This window comes from Plecotus auritus (genome assembly GCF_963455305.1).
Source record: "Plecotus auritus genome assembly, chromosome: 4".
In the NCBI taxonomy this organism is placed as follows: domain Eukaryota; kingdom Metazoa; phylum Chordata; class Mammalia; order Chiroptera; family Vespertilionidae; genus Plecotus; species Plecotus auritus.
This window is the reverse complement of record NC_137775.1, coordinates 62835857-62851679: the sequence shown is the minus strand read 5'-3', so window position 1 is coordinate 62851679 and position 15823 is coordinate 62835857. Positions and strand designations below refer to the sequence as shown.

Sequence of the window (15823 nt, the reverse complement as noted above, 5' to 3'; positions counted from 1 at the left end):
GGGGGTATTCAGGCAACTGATAGATGTGTCTCTCTCACATTGATGTTTCTTTTTTTGTTGTTGTTTTTAAAATTTAAATTCTTTATGGTTGAAAATATTACATATGTCTCCTTTTCCCCCCAATATTGATGTTTCTCCCTCCCTCCCTCCCTCCCTCCCTCCCTTCCTCCCTTCCTCCCTCCCTCCCTCCCTCCCTCTTTTTCTCCCTCCCTTCCTTTCTCCCTCCTTCCTTCCTTTCTCCCTCCCTTCCTTCTTCCCTCCCATTCTATCTAAAATCAATGGAAAATATCCTGGGGTGAGGATTTACAACAACAACAACAACAACAACAACAAATGTGAACAAAAGCTCAAGATACCCAAGTGGAAAACTGCTGTTTGATATGTTGTTGTCAGAACATCCAAACCTGTAGACAATTTTTATAAAAATTTGTTTGATCCAAAAAGGATACACGGGAAGCAAGATATCAACAGACAGATGAATGCTTTGGAGAATAGTTTGCAGTTGCTTTTCTGCATTTGAGATTAAAGAGGGAACTAAGGAATATTACATAAAGGTGGGAGAAAGCAACATGATGAGAATTACAGGAGAGTTAAGATTTTTTATGTGCTCTCTTGCATGCTTTAGAACAGCGATTTTCAACCTTTTTCACCTCATGGCACACATAAACTAATCACTAAAATTCTACGGCACACTGAAAAATGTGTTATATTTTTTGTCAGTCTGACAAAATAGGTATAATTTTGATTCATTCACACTGGATGGCTATTGTTGTGTTGGCTGTTGTTATTTTTTAATTTGACAATCTAAGAGAAGAAGAGGTCAGTGCATGTTTTGCATAGTCAGGTATTGCATGTTTTAAAAGGTCTTGAGACACATCAGTTGAAAATCGCTGCTTTGGAAGGAGGGGTTTGAAAGGGTAGTATTAGAAGGAGAGGTCTCAAGGGCATTTCAAAGACATATGAACCTAGGTGCACAAAAACAACAGACAGGGCTTGTTTAAGGCCAGATAAGTCTTTTAGTAAATAAGTTATATGCCTGTGCTGTGACTGCCCACCATCACCTTCCCATTTAGGAATTATGATCAGATCACCTTTGCAAAGAACCTCTTTTATTCATTCACAGATATAAAATCAGGAGCTCAGAGGAGAGATCTGGGTTGTAGATATCCATTTGGGAGTCACCAGCATGTAGGTGGGCTTAAAAACCATTTAGAAGTTGAGTAGAGAAGGAGCCAGCAAAACAAAGGGAAGTGTCGTCGCTTGTCATATCATGACTGAAGTTACCAGGAGTCCTGAGAGGGGCAGGCTAGGGACTCTAGTCACAGTCTTTTCAACTTTAAAAAACTTAGGGCCTCCCTATTTGGTTACCCCCTCACTCTCCTTGCCAGCCCCAGTGTTGTTTACTTTCTTCCTTTGACTGGATATGCAATATACACTGGCACCTTAAAAGACATTTGTGTTTACAGATCCTTCATTTACATTTTTTAAAATTGAATAAATCTTTATTGTTCAGATTATTACAATTGTTCCTCTTTTTCCCCCCATAGCTCCCCTCCACCCGGTTCCCACCCCACCCTCTGCCCTTACCTCCCTGCCACTGTCCTCATCCATAGGTGTATGATTTTTGTCCAGTCTCTTCCCACACCCCCAACTCCCCTTTCCCCCTGAGAATTGTCAGTCCACTCCCTTTCTATGCCCCTGATTCTATTATATTCACCAGTTTATTCTGTTCCTCAGATTTTTAATTCACTTGATTTTTAGGTTCACTTGTTGATAGATATTTATTTGTTGTTCATAATTTTTATCTTAACTTTTTTCTTCTTCCTCTTCTTAAAGAATACCTTTCAGCATTTCATATAATACTGGTTTGGTGGTGATGAACTCCTTTAGCTTGTTCTTATCTGTGAAGCTCTTTATCTGACCTTCAATTCTGAATGACAGCTTTGCTAGGTAGAGTAATCTTGGTTGTAGGTTCTTGCTATTCATCACTTTGAATATTTCTTGCCACTCCCATCTGGCCTGCATAGTTTCTGTTGAGAAATCAGCTGACAATCGTATGGGTGCTCCCTTGTAGGTAACTAACTGTTTTTCTCTTGCTGCTTTTAATATTCTGTCTTTGTCTTTTGCTCTTGGCATTTTAATTATGATGTGTCTTGGTGTGGTCCTCTTTGGATACCTTTTGTTTGGGGTTCTGTGCGCTTCCTGGACTTGTAAGTCTATTTCTTTCACCAGGTGGGGGAAGTTTTCTGTCATTATTTCTTCAAATAGGTTTTCAGTATCTTGCTCTCTCTCTTCTTCTGGCACCCCCATAATTCTGATGTTGGTATGCTTGAAGTTGTCCCAGAGGCTTCTTACACTATCTTCAACTTTTTGGATTCTTTTTTCTTTTTGCTTTTCTGGTTGAGTGTTTTTGCTTCTTTGTATTTCAAATCTTTGACTTGATTCTTGCGTTCCTCTAGTCTGCTGCTGGGTCTCTGTATAATATTTTTTATTTCAGTCAGTGTATGCTTAATTTCTAGTTGGTCCTTTTTCATATCTTCGAGGGTCTCACTAAATTTATCAGCCTTTTCTAGGATATTCTTGAAAAGCCTTATAACCGTGGTTTTGAATTCTGTATCCAGTCGTTTGTTTTCCTCCATTTCTTTCCTTTGTGATCTGTTTCTTTGTCTCCGCATTTTCACTGCTTCCCTGAGTTGGTAGGGTAGCTTTGTGTGCTAGCTTTCCTATATGGCCCAGTGGGTCGGCCTCCCCATTTTACCTGAGGTGGACACTCTTGGTGCACCCCTTTGTGGACTGTGTGTACAGCCTTTTTGTAGTTAAGTCTTGTTGTTGTATCACTGGGAGGAATAGACCTCCAGGCCAGTTGGCTGTGAGGAACAGCTGTGTCTACGCTGGGAGAAGTTCGGTGCTGGAGACAGCCTTATAGGATCAGACTTGCAAAATTGCAAAAACCTCTGTCCTCAGCTTGGATGGGGCGGAGTCTCAGGGCGAAGCAGACAGTCTTGGCTTCCCGTCAGCCCTGCCCTTGCGCATGCGCCTCCAGACCTCTGCCTTCTGCGGCTCCCCTGAGTTTCTGCCTGACAGTCCATATTCCCCCCGTAAGAGCATGGGTCCCCAGGGAACTGGGGTTCAGTGCAGTCAGAAGTGGGGTTCAGTGCAGTCAGGAGCTTCCGTCTCCCTTCCGGTAGGGAAAGCATGCGGCAACCTCCGCATTCAGTCTTCTCTGCGAGCTCTCGCGTGCGCGCGCCTCCAGAACCCTGCCCGCCGCAGCTCCCCTGAGTCTCCGAGTTTCCGTGTGCCTTCCTCTCTACCTGACAGTCCAGACTCCCCCTGTATGAGCCTGGGTCCACGGGGTTTCACCCAGAACTGGGGTTCAGTGCAGTCGGAACTGGGGTTCAGTGCACTCGGGGGCTTCCTTCCCCCTCCCTCAAGAGAAAGTCATCCAGGCACTCAGCTGCCCTTCCTCTCTGCGCATGTGTCTCCGTACCTTAGCCCTTTGCCGCTCCTCTGATTCTCTGTGAGCTTTTCTCTTTCCTTCTAGTTGTAGAATTTCCACTCAGCCAGCCTTCCTGTGGTTCTGGATGATGTCCGTTCTGTCTTTTAGTTGTAGTTTTGAAATTGTTGTGCGAGGCAACAGTTTAGGTGCTTACCTATGCCGCCATCTTGGTTTCTCCCAAAATGGTGTTTTTCCTTCATTTACATTTTAATATTAAGTGTTTTGTTCCTAATATTGGACTCTCTCTGAAACGTACTATATGGGATAGAGATTGTAACATCCCTTAATAGAGCTTAGAATGGGGTAGAACACCTAGCACATAGAAAGGGATTCCTGGACAGGAGGGTATCTAGAGAGGTGGAAGAGGTTTTGTTGGGGGAAAATAGGTAGTTTCTTAGGCATCTTCCCATTTCACAGTGTGGTTAGTGCCAGTGTAAGCCACTGAAATAGTCACTCATCATGCTTCACAAGCATATACTGATTGTCATGTACGTGGTAGGCACTGTGCTAAATGCTGAGATTTCTAAGGAATAGGGTGAGACAGTGTCTCCAGCAAGGACTAAGCAGCTCAGAGTGCTGGCAGAACCCTCATTTTTCTGAAACTAGTCCCTAATTTTCCATATCATAGCTGTGTATTTTTATTTGTTCAGGGTCTAACCACAAATATACTTATTGTTGACATGCCCTACTCTTGACCTTATTTATTTCTGAAGACTGCTCCTTGGGACCCATTTGCCTCTTTTGTCGTAAGTAGTCTGGTTCTGTGTAAGGCTTCTCTCTCCCTTCAACACTACTGCCTACTGAAGGTATTCAAAATAATTGAATACTCCATCATCCTGTTATAGCAATATCCCTTCTCCCTGCCTTTCCTGCAGTCTCTTTGAATTGTGACTTTGGTAGATTTTTTCCCCCTACTTCATTCCTATGTCTTTAAGTGGTTGTTTAACAATTTGCTTTGTGTATATTTTGTCTTTATGGAAATAGCTGCTTGTATTTATTTGTTCAGTCATCAACCACATGTCAGACACTATTGTAAACACAGCATATAGCTCTGGTCAAAGGCAGATAAGAATCCCTGACCTCTTAGAGCTTGGGCCCTGATGAGAGTGGGACAGCAGCGGGATGGTGGAGCAGGTGAGCGGGTGGCGCCAGGCCAAGGTGGGTGCGAGTATGGCCCAATTGCCCCACTGATCACCCCACAGGTGGTGACCAGCATCCATTACAGAGAAAGGGCAAATAGCAATATTAAAATATTTCTTCTAAGTATTTTCCTTTCAATGTGCATGAATTTGTGCACTGGGTCACTAGTAGGAAAATAAATAGTCATAAGGAAATTAAATACTTAAAATGATCTTACCTATGAATAACTTTGATTTCTTCCTGACCCTTCCACAAAGCATACTACAACTTTAAAAAGAACTGAAAGTAGATGTTGTTGTATTAAAAATTGTCATTTAATAATATGTTGATAGTTGCCAGGTGGGAGGATGTTGGAGCAGATGGGTGGAAAAGATAAAGGGATTAAGAAGTTCAAATTGGTTGCTGTGAAATAGTCATGAAGATGCAAATATAGTCAATAATATTTTAATAACAATGTATGGTGCCAGGTGGGTACTAGAAATATTGGGGTGATCACTTCTTTAGTTATATAGATTTTTAATCAATAATATTTTAATAACAATGTATGGTGCCAGGTGGGTACTAGAAATATTGGGGTGATCACTTCTTCAGTTATATAGATGTTTAATCACTGGGTTGAATACCTGAAACTAATATAATATTGTACAACTGTAAAAATAAGTTATTTAAAAATTTTAAAAAGTTGTCTGCCCTGGCCGGTAGCTCTGTGTTTAGAATGTTCCAATACTCCAAGGTTGTGGGTTCAATCTTCAGTCAGGGCACATATAAGGATCAACGAATGAATGCATAAATAAGTAGAACAACAAATCTCTCTCTCTCTCTCCCTCAAAACATCAGTAAAATATTGACATTTAAAACTTTTAAAAGCATTTGGTAGAATAGCAGTTAATCCCAAACCCTAAAATTTTGAATTTATTTGAAAAAAAGTATTCAGGAGTGAAAGTTTATGTGCTTACATGGAAATATAACCATTAAATAACCTTGTAAATTATTTTCATATGAGTAAATTCTTTGTGGTTATCAAGCAATACTTTTCAAGTTTCCTTGATATGATTTTTATTGTTAAAATCTTTGCTTTCTTCCCACTGGAAATTTGCTGAGCAGCATTGAAACATTCAATATTAATTCTAATGGTCAGCGGACTTGAAATAGATAGTGGCTTAGATGTTTAGGCATTTTTCATCTTCCTAGGTATTACCTATGAAAATCCTAATTGACAAATAAAAATCTTGCTTTAGGAAATGTATGAAATAGGAGAAAGAGTGGGAATGTCATGGTGTTTGGGGAAAAATTTTAACCTAAACCAGTGGTTGGCAAACTCATTAGTCATCAGAGCCGCAGTTTGCCGACCACTGACCTAAACCATTATCTTCTGATGCTGGGCACTAATAAGTACTTTAAATAATTTTTATAGTCTGGAGAAAGATTTAAGGAAAGTATCTATTAAATCATATAGCCTTAGCCTGAAGAAAAATAAATTATGGACATGTGGTGTGATTATTTTTTCTTTGACATAGTTGATATAACAATATTTTCTTTAATAAATTCCTGTTATCTCTATCAAAAATAAGAATAGAAACAGTTCTTTATTCTGGGCAGGAGGGCAGCAGGGAAGATATGATTGGGGATTGACAAGACCTGCAGTCTGCGCATTTAGCGGTATTGATGGGGTTAGAGTAGATAGAGAAACAGTAGGCCATGTGTCAGTAGATAATAGAAGATTCAAGATGTCATAGATCAGAGCCTGCCATGGGAAAAAAAATTTCTAGGAAAAAAAAATGAGTGACCAGTGTCTGGTGGCCAGAGGGCTGAAGGCAATAGCAGTAGCTGTTGTGTCCCCATGTGGGAATTAGAACCTGGATTTTGGAACAGACCAGGCTACTGAGGAGCACAGAGATTAGATGGGGCAGTAGTCAAGGTAGGCAGCAGGTGTTGAAAGGATTTGATACCAGCATGGCTATGGGCTAAAGTGAGCACCAGTGCATAGATGTGCACTAAAATGAAGACTGGGCCTGTGGATCAGAGAAGATTTAGGCAGAAGCCATCCTCTGCTCTGAATAGTGGTTTTGGAGAGGAGTTGACCCAAAGTTATAGGATGACTGTGGTCACTGTGCAGCATCAAGGCTTAAATCATAGCTCTGAAGTCATAACGTTTTTGAATTTTAACATTTGGAACTTTATCAAATAAACCTTTGTACCCTTCAGAATAATGCCCAGACCAAGATGAAGGACATGGACAAAGTCCAGAATCTAAGAATAAATAACTAATATTTATTCAGCACTCACTGTGTCAGACATTGTTCTTTGTGCTTTACATGTATTATCCATTTAACCCATTTAGGGAGATGGTGGTTGGCTTGCAGAGATTCTGACTGGAGCAATAAGATAATAGGAAGAACCAAGTGTGGTTTGTTTAGTCCTGGGGTTCTATATTCTCCAAACACCAGCAGTTCTGGGTACTAAAGTTTATTGTTAGTGTTCCTCATTGTTTTATGGCCCATGACCATTTGCTTTCATTGGCATAATTAACACATGCCACTGTGGTCATGTGCATTCCTATGGCTTATGTTCCTAACATCCCTTAGGGCATCTTCCCAGGCTACTCTCACTCTGGTTGGTAACTTTTCTGACTTTGCTTAGCCTTTATTTTCAACATACATTTGGTCACTTGATTATATGTCTTCTTCCTTTTTTTATACTTGTTTTTTAATTGTTTAATATGTATAAATTTTGCCTCTTCACCAGCCCTCTTGAAGTCTGTGTTGCTTTTGTATCTTCTATAGAGCCATCATAATTTTAAATAATACAATAAATTAATGTAATGTGTTCTCTACCTTCCTTTCTACCTTGATTTTAATCAAGTTGTAATCAACTATTAAGAAAGGAGTTATTTTTATATATTTTACTATGTATGAAATGTGACTTAAAATTTTTATTTTTACAGGACAAACTCAGAAAATGAACCTTTTCCAGGCAATAACAAGTGCTTTGGATAACTCATTGGCCAAAGATCCTACTGCAGGTAAACTTCCTTTGTGCTTGCTTGTGGTTGCTGCATTACTTCAGAATTGAAGATTTACTGGAAATATTTGTCTGGAGGTCAGTGGTTAACATTACACTAGTATGTACCTGAAATTTATAAAACACCTGACCAAATGGTTAAGGTTCAATAGTCTAATCATGATGTTAATACATTTTAATCCACTCATTATGAATTAGTTCTCATTTATCTCTAACATCATCAAATTAACTTTCTCTCATGGTATGTATGGTCCTGATACTATATTAACACCTTCTGGATTAATACCTACTGTGTACTCCTGTTTCTCTAGCATATAGAAAAAGTGGGAAGTACCACTTTGTTCAGCCATCCTTCCTATATAATAAAAGCCTAATATGCTAAGTGTCCAGTTGTCCGTTCAATCAATCAAAGCGTAATATGCTAATGATATGCTAAGGCTGCTCAACTGCTTGCTATGACATGCACTGACCACCAGGGGGCAGATGCTCCTACTGGTAGGTTAGCTTGCTGCTGGGGTCCGGCCAATCGGAACTGAGCGAGATGGGCTGGACACGCCCTGGAGCCCTCCGGCAATCGCTCCCTGGCTGGCCAACCTCCCGTGCATTAATATGACCGTGTCCCTCCCTGGCCCCGATCATGCACTGGTGGGGTCCCTCAGCCTGGCCTGTGCCCTTTCACAGTCCGGGACCCCTCAGAGGATGCTGGAGAGTCAGTTTCGGCCTGATCCCACAGGTCAGGCTGAGGGACCCCACTGGTGCATGGATTCGTGCACTGGGTCTCTAGTCTATTTATAAAATCAAGATTTGATTTTGTGCTTTCCTTTAGGTTACATTTTCATTCAAGTTTTTTTTTCTCAAATACACTGAGTGGCCAGATTATTATGATCTCTGAATGCATAATAATCTGGCCACTCAGTGTATATCCTATATAATAAAAGGCTAATATGCAAATTGTCCCCTCGACCAGGAGTTCGACCAGCAGGCAGGCCGGCCAACCGCCCATGTCCCCTCCCGCTGGCCAGGCTGGCCAGACCCCACCCATGCACGAATTCATGCACCAGGCCTTTAATATATATATAGAGGTCAGATTATTATGTGTTCAGAGATCACAATAATCTGACCAATCAGTGTATATTTTTATTGATTTCAGAGAGGAAAGGAGAGGGAAAGAGAGACAGAAACATCAATGATGAGAGAGAATCACCAATTGGCTGCCTCCTGCATGCCCCCCATTGGGGATTGAGCCCGCAACCCGGGCATGTGCCCTGACTGGGAATCGAACCTTGACCTCCTGTTTCATAGGTCGGTGCTCAACCACTGAGCCATGCCGACCAGGCCAAGATTTTTTTTTTTTGAGGAATAACTTTATAAGTAATTTAACCTTTATCTTATCAAGTTAAATTATTAATATAAAAAGAGTTGTCCTTCTGCTGTATGTTTTCTAAATTTGATTGGCTGTACTTTATACCTTGGACTTCTACTTGAGAATCCCTAGTTTTAAGATCACTTAAAAAACAGGTTATTTTTTAGGAGGAAGTAAGAGCTAGACCATTGGATCTTGCTTTTTTTGTTGTTGTTAATATTCGCCCAAGGATATTTTTCCATTGATGAATCTTGTTTTGTTTTGAATGCTGTCTGAGAACAATTGATCTAGATGAATAGAGAAGGGTGTTATTTTCCTGAGGTCCACAAGGCTGGTTAGGTGCATTAATATGACCGGAAGTTAGCACTATGAATTCTCATTATTTTCTTTGCCTTACTCAAGCTCCTCTCAATTTGTACCTATATTTTTCTTTTTCTTGCTCAGTATGTCCCACTGTACTTGTCTCCTTTCTGCTTCATGCTATCTAAGTCACAGTCACATAACTGACTGTTTTGTCAGTTAGAATGGTTTGCTTTCAGCTCTTCCGATCGCTGACTTTCATTGTATAATATCCTATATAATAAAAGCCCAGTGACCAAAACAGTGGAACGATCATAATGACCAGAGACTAGAACACCACAGCCCATTGCCTAGGCTGGCCCTGCCCCCCAGGGAACAGTTAGGGGTGCCCCTAGGCAATAGGGTGTGAGTTTGATGGGAGAAAGTCGGAGAAATAGGGGAGGAAGTCTTAAGGGTCTGTGGGGTTGGGGTGGTCAGCCTGGAGTAGGTTTGGAGTATGCTGGGGAAGGAAGAGTAAGATCCAATTGGGAACTGGCTCAGCACAGTACTTTTCTCATTGCGAACCGGGACAGTGCCAGCCGTGTTTCATGAGTGCACTTGGGACCAACATGTTCATGGCAGCAGCAGTACTCCCGAAACTTCACTGATTCCAAATAGTAAACTGCTATCAACGTCAAAGAACGGAAAAATCCTCTCCAACTAGAGGCCCTGGACATTGCAATGCGACTGCAGGAAACACCACTTAAGGAGGAGCTAGAAAAACTGGAAGTATGCGACCAGAGGATTGTAGGATTGTGGAGGACGCCTGGGTGCCTACCCCTAGAACGTGAGCCTGTTATTGCGCATGTACATAGTCAGCCCTATAGTCCTTAGTATTGCAGTATTTGGATGTGACTTCTGGTGGGAAATTATCTCAATTGAGGTTTGCTGTTCCCTTGTGGCGAGGAAGATCAGAATTAAAGGTTTTGTTTGTTACCTTGGTTTGAAGCGGAGGAAAATGGGATAGTGAAGAATAAGAAACTTTGGAGATAGTGAAGGGCAGTTTATTGAGAGCTCAGAATTAGAGTTTAATTGGTATAGAAATCCTGCTAATAGCACCTGATGCCTGAAGTCTGAGCTCTCTACTTTTAGGTTTTCCAGTTCAAGTTTTTGGAGACTGCCTATTAAAACATTCCTGGTTGGAAAGTGCAGAACACCATGGCCCCTTGCCCAGGCTGCCCCACCCCCCACTGAGCAGTTAGGGACGATCAGGCAGGCAGGCAGAGTGGTTAGGGGTGATCAGGCAGGCAGGCGAGCAGTTAGGTGCCAGTGGTCCCAGATTGAGAGAGGGATGTCCGACTGCTGGTTTAAGCCCGATCTGCTGGGATCCCTGTGGTATGGGGTATAAATCAGCAGTCAGACATCCACTGAAAGGTTGTGGATTGTGAGAGGGTGCAGGTGGGCTGAGGGACCAACCCCCCGCCCCCATGCATGAATTTTGTGCACTGGGCCTCTAGTAACATGAATAAAAAACCACTGGCCAGGGATTCAGGAGCCTGGAGTGTGAGTCATAGTTCTGCCTCTTGCTTTCTGACTTAGCAAGTTACTTTACTACTTATATGGCCTCAATTTCTTCATGGTAAAACAAGATGAGATTTTAGATCAGTGGTTCTTTCTTTTTTTTTTTTTTTGAAGTTTTTTTAAAATTTTTTTTAATTTAATAAATCTTTATTGTTCAGATTATTACAATTGTTCCTCTTTTCCCCCCATAGCTCCCCTCTACCCGGTTCCTACCCCACCCTCTGCCCTTACCCGCCCCCCTCCCCGCACTGTCCTCATCCATAGGTGTACGATTTTTGTCCAGTCTCTTCCTACACCCCCCACACCCCTTTCCCCCTGAGAATTGTCAGTCCACTGCCTTTCTATGCCCCTGATTCTATTATATTCACCAGATTATTCTGTTCATCAGATTTTTTTATTCACTTGATTTTTAGATTCACTTGTTGATAGATATGTATTGTTGTTCATAATTTTTATCTGTACCTTTTTCTTCTTCTTCCTCTTCGTAAAGAATACCTTTCAGCATTTCATATAATGCTGGTTTGGTGGTGATGAACTCCTTTAGCTTGTTCTTATCTGTGAAGCTCTTTATCTGACCTTCAATTCTGAATGATAGCTTTGCTGGGTAGAGTAATCTTGGTTGTAGGTTCTTGCTGTTCATCTCTTTGAATATTTCTTGCCACTCCCATCTGGCCTGCATAGTTTCTGTTGAGAAATCAGCTGACAAACGTATGGGTGCTCCCTTGTCCGTAACTGTTTTTCTCTTGCTGCTTTTAATATTCTCTCTTTGTTTTGTCCTTGGCATTTTAATTATGATGTGTCTTGGCATGGTCCTCTTTGGATTCCTCTTGTTTGGGGTTCTCTGCTTTTTGGACTTGTAAGTCTATTTCTTTCACCAGGTGGGGGAAGTTTTCTGTCATTATTTCTTCAAATAGGTTTTCAGTATCTTGCTCTCTCTCTTCTTCTGGCACCCCCATAATTCTGATGTTGGTACGCTTGAAGTTGTCCCAGAGGCTCCTTACACTATCTTCATTATTTTTGGATTCTTTTTTCTTTCTGCTTTTCCGGTTGAGTTTTTTTTGCTTCTTTGTATTTCAAATCTTTGACTTGATTCTTGTGATCCTCTAGTCTGCTGTTAGATCTCTATATAATATTTTTTATTTCAGTCAGTGTATGTTTAATTTCTAGTTGGTCCTTTTTCATATCCTCGAGGGTCTTGCTAAATTTATCGGCCTTTTCTAGAAAATTCTTGAAAAACCTTATAACTGTGGTTTTGAACTCTATATCCAGTCGTTTGTTTTCCTCCATTTCTTTCATTTGTGATCTGTTTCTTTGTCTCCACATTTTGCCTGCTCCCCTGAGTTGATAGAGTGGCTTTGTGTGCTAGGTGTCCTATAGGGCCCAGTGGCTCAGCCTCCCCAGTTACCTGAGGTGGACACTCTTGGTGCACCCCTTTGTGGGCTGTGTGCACAGTCTTGTTGTAGTTGAGCCTTGATTGTTGTTGGTATCACTGGGAGGAATTGACCTCCAGGCCAATTGGCTGTGAGGATCAGCTGTGTCTATGCTGGGAGAACTTCTGTGCTGGAGACACCCTATGAGACAAGACTTGCAAAAACCTCTGTGCTCAGCTTGGATGGGGCGGAGTCTCAAGGCGGAGCAGACAGCATTGGTTTCCCGTCAGCCCTGCCCTAATAGGCCCCTGTGTCTCAGAGTCCTGTGGTAATCCCTGCAAACACCTCTGAGAGAAAGCTGTCCTTGAGTTCCTCCCGCTTCCAGACAGTCCAGTTTCTCCCCGAATGAGTCTGGGTCCCCAGAGTCTCGCCGGGAACTGGAGTTCAGTGCAATCGGGAGCTTTTGTCTCCCTCCCGCTTGAGAAAACCAGCCGCGCACTCAGTTGCCCGCCCTCTCCGCATGCGCGTCTCAGTACCTCTGCCTCTTGCAGCTCCTCTAAGTCTCAGTGTGCTTTTCTCTTTCCTTCTTGTTGTAGAATTTCCACTCAGCCAGCCTTCCTGTGATTCTGGATGATGTCTGTTTTGTCTTTTAGTTGTAGTTTTGAAATTGTTGTGCGAGGCAGCAGTTCAGGTGTTTACCTATGCCACCATCTTGGTTTCTCCTCTTTTGAAGTTTTTTCTCAGAGGTTCTTTCTTAACTGGAGTTATTTTGATCCCCCTTCCTCCTCTTACATGTAACATTGCCTAGAGAGATTTTGGCTCTTACAACTGTGTGTCTGGGGGCAACTGTCATCCACTGGTAGAGCTCAGAAATATGATCTGCTGCGGTATGTGTACAATGCACAGAGCAGGCTGCTACAACAAAAGAATTATCCAGTCCAGAATGTCCATAATGTCGCAATTGAGAAACTTAGACTTGGATCTATGATCCAGTTCTGTTTTCTGTTTTGTTTTGTTTTTTAAATTTATTGTCTTGTTTTCTGTTTATATTACTTATTTATAATTATTACTATTACTTAGGGATTATTAAATAAAACGTGTTCTTTAAACATTGTTTTTCAGTTATATTTGGTGAAGATGTTGCCTTTGGTGGAGTCTTTAGATGTACCGTTGGCTTGCGAGACAAGTATGGTAAGTTAGTATCTTTATATATGAACAGTATTCCTGTAGAACTTATACTTAGAGATCTTGAGAATATAAAATATACCTGTTATATTATTGCTATATTCTTATTGTATGAATAGGTTTCTTTTTCATTTCCATAGCCACCCATAGAATCCTTTGGCCTAGATTTCTCCAAATGTAGCATTCCTTTGATTTGTTTCATGTTACACATATTATAGATTTAAAAATAATCGTCATTAAATGTATTGCTTATCACCTCATTCATATGTCCAGGAATCTTTGATATTGTTGCTGCCTGACTTAGCCAATTTCAATTCCATTGCCTCTAGTTTAAGATTCTGCCCTATTGGTCTCTGTTAATACAGTTCATCTTTTATTACCTGCACTAGAGGCCCAGTGCATGAAATGTGTGCATGGGGCAGGGGTGTGTGTGTGTGTCCCTCAGCCCATCCTGCACCCTCTCCAATCTGGGACCCCTGGTGGGATCGGGCCTAAACGGGCAGTCGGACATCCCTCTCACAATCCAGAACTGCTGGCTCTCAACCGCTCGCCTGCCTGTCTGTCTGCCTGCCTGCCTGATTGCCCCTAACCGCTTCTGCCTGCCAGCCTGATAACCCCCTAACCACTCCCCTGCCAGCCTGATCGATGCCTAACTGCTGCCCTGCTGGCCTGATTGCCCCTAAGTACCCTCCCCTGCAGGCCTGGCCTCCCTTAACTGCCCTCCCTTGCCAGCCTGGTCACCCCTAACTGCCCTCCCCTGCAGGACTGGTTGCCCCCAACTGCCCTCCCCTGCAGGCCTGGTCCCTCTCAACTGCCCTCCCGTGATGGCCTGATTGCTCACAATTGCCCTCCCCTGCCGGCCATCTTGTGGTGGCCATCTTGTGTCCATATGGGGGTGGCCATCTTGTGGGTTGGAGTGATGGTCAATTGCATATTACCTCTTTATTATATAGAATTAGGGTTCTTCAGAAAATAGAAGTATTAGGATATATCTATATTTCTGTGTGTAATGTATATGTATATGTATCCTATCTAATAGAAGAGTAATATGCAAATTGACTGTCACTCCAACACACAAGATGGCTGTCCCCATGTGGTCAAAGATGGCTGCCCCCATGTGGACACAAGATGGCCACCACAAGATGGCCAGCAGGGGAGGGCAGTTGTGAGGGACCAGGCCTGCAAGGGAGGGCAGTTGGGGATGACTGGGCCTGCAGGGAAGGGCAATTGGGGGGGACCCAGGCCTGCAGGGGAGGGCAGTTGGGGGTGACCAGGCTGGCAGGGGAGCAGTTAGGCATCAATCAGGCTGGCAGGGGAGTGGTTAGGGGGTAATCAGGCTGTCAGGAAGAAGCAGTTAGGGGCAATCAGGAAGGCAGGCAGGTGAGCAGTTGGGAGCCAGCAGTCCTGGATTGTGAGAGGGGTCCCAGATTGGAGAGGTAGCAGGCTAGGCTGAGGCATACACCGCCCCCCCCCCCCCACCCTGTGCACGAATTTCGTGTACAGGGCCTCTAGCATGTATATATGTATCTATATATGTATTTGTGTCTCTATCTTTCTCTCTATATAGATAGATATATCTATGTATTGAGAGAGAGAGAGAGAGAGAGAGAGAGAGAAAGAGAAAGAGAAAGAGAAATAGAGCGATTTACACACATTTGTGGGGACTGGAAAGTCTGAAATCTCTCGGGCAAGTGAGCAGGCTAGAAACCCAGGCATGGTTTCTATATTGCAGTCTCTAGGACAGATTTCTTCTTCTTCTGTGGGAAACCGCAGTCTTTTCTCCTAAGGCCTTCATGTGACTGGATGAGGTCTAGCCACATTATGAAGGGCAATCCTCTTTACTTAAAGTCTGACTTAAATGTTAATCACATCTAAAAAATACTTCACAGCAATATATAGACTGGCATTTGATCAAACAACTGGGCATCATTGCCTAACCAAGTGGATACATAAAATGAACTATTACATTACCTTTCATCCCAGCTGATGGGTGTCTTTTGTTAGCATGTGATTGATTTCTGCCTCTTGCTTTCATTTGTTTCATTTGACTCAGACTCTCAGAATGCATTGTGGCCCATCCCAGCCTTCCCACTCCTGATTTTTTATGTCGGGAATGTTTCACTCCCACCTATTATGAGGGATGCCTTGCGGTACTTTTGACCATTTATTTCTTCTCTCGGTTTTATCTAATCTGGCAAAGCAGTTAAGGTGGGGTGGGGGAGTTGACATCTATCTTTCTTCTTACAATTGACAATGCCCTGTAAGGCTCCTGTGTGCTAGCAGAGTAAAGGGTGAGGGTCTCTAAGATATTTTTTTCTAATTGTTTCTTCTTATTCCATTCCTCTCTGAATTCAAGAAACCATAGCATATTCCACATCACTTACCAGT

General features: G+C 42.4%; 1 protein-coding gene across 2 annotated transcripts in view; it reads left to right on the top strand.

Annotated features, from left to right (window-relative positions):
• BCKDHB (branched chain keto acid dehydrogenase E1 subunit beta) overlaps positions 1 to 15823 on the top strand; it is a 237824-nt gene that overhangs the window by 17632 nt on the left and 204369 nt on the right. For both annotated transcript variants that reach the window (XM_080666738.1, XM_080666737.1), the window contains exons 2-3: positions 7581 to 7658; positions 13373 to 13441. In XM_080666738.1, coding sequence (XP_080522864.1) covers positions 7581 to 7658; positions 13373 to 13441 — 147 coding nt within the window. The remainder of the gene's footprint in view (positions 1 to 7580; positions 7659 to 13372; positions 13442 to 15823) is intronic.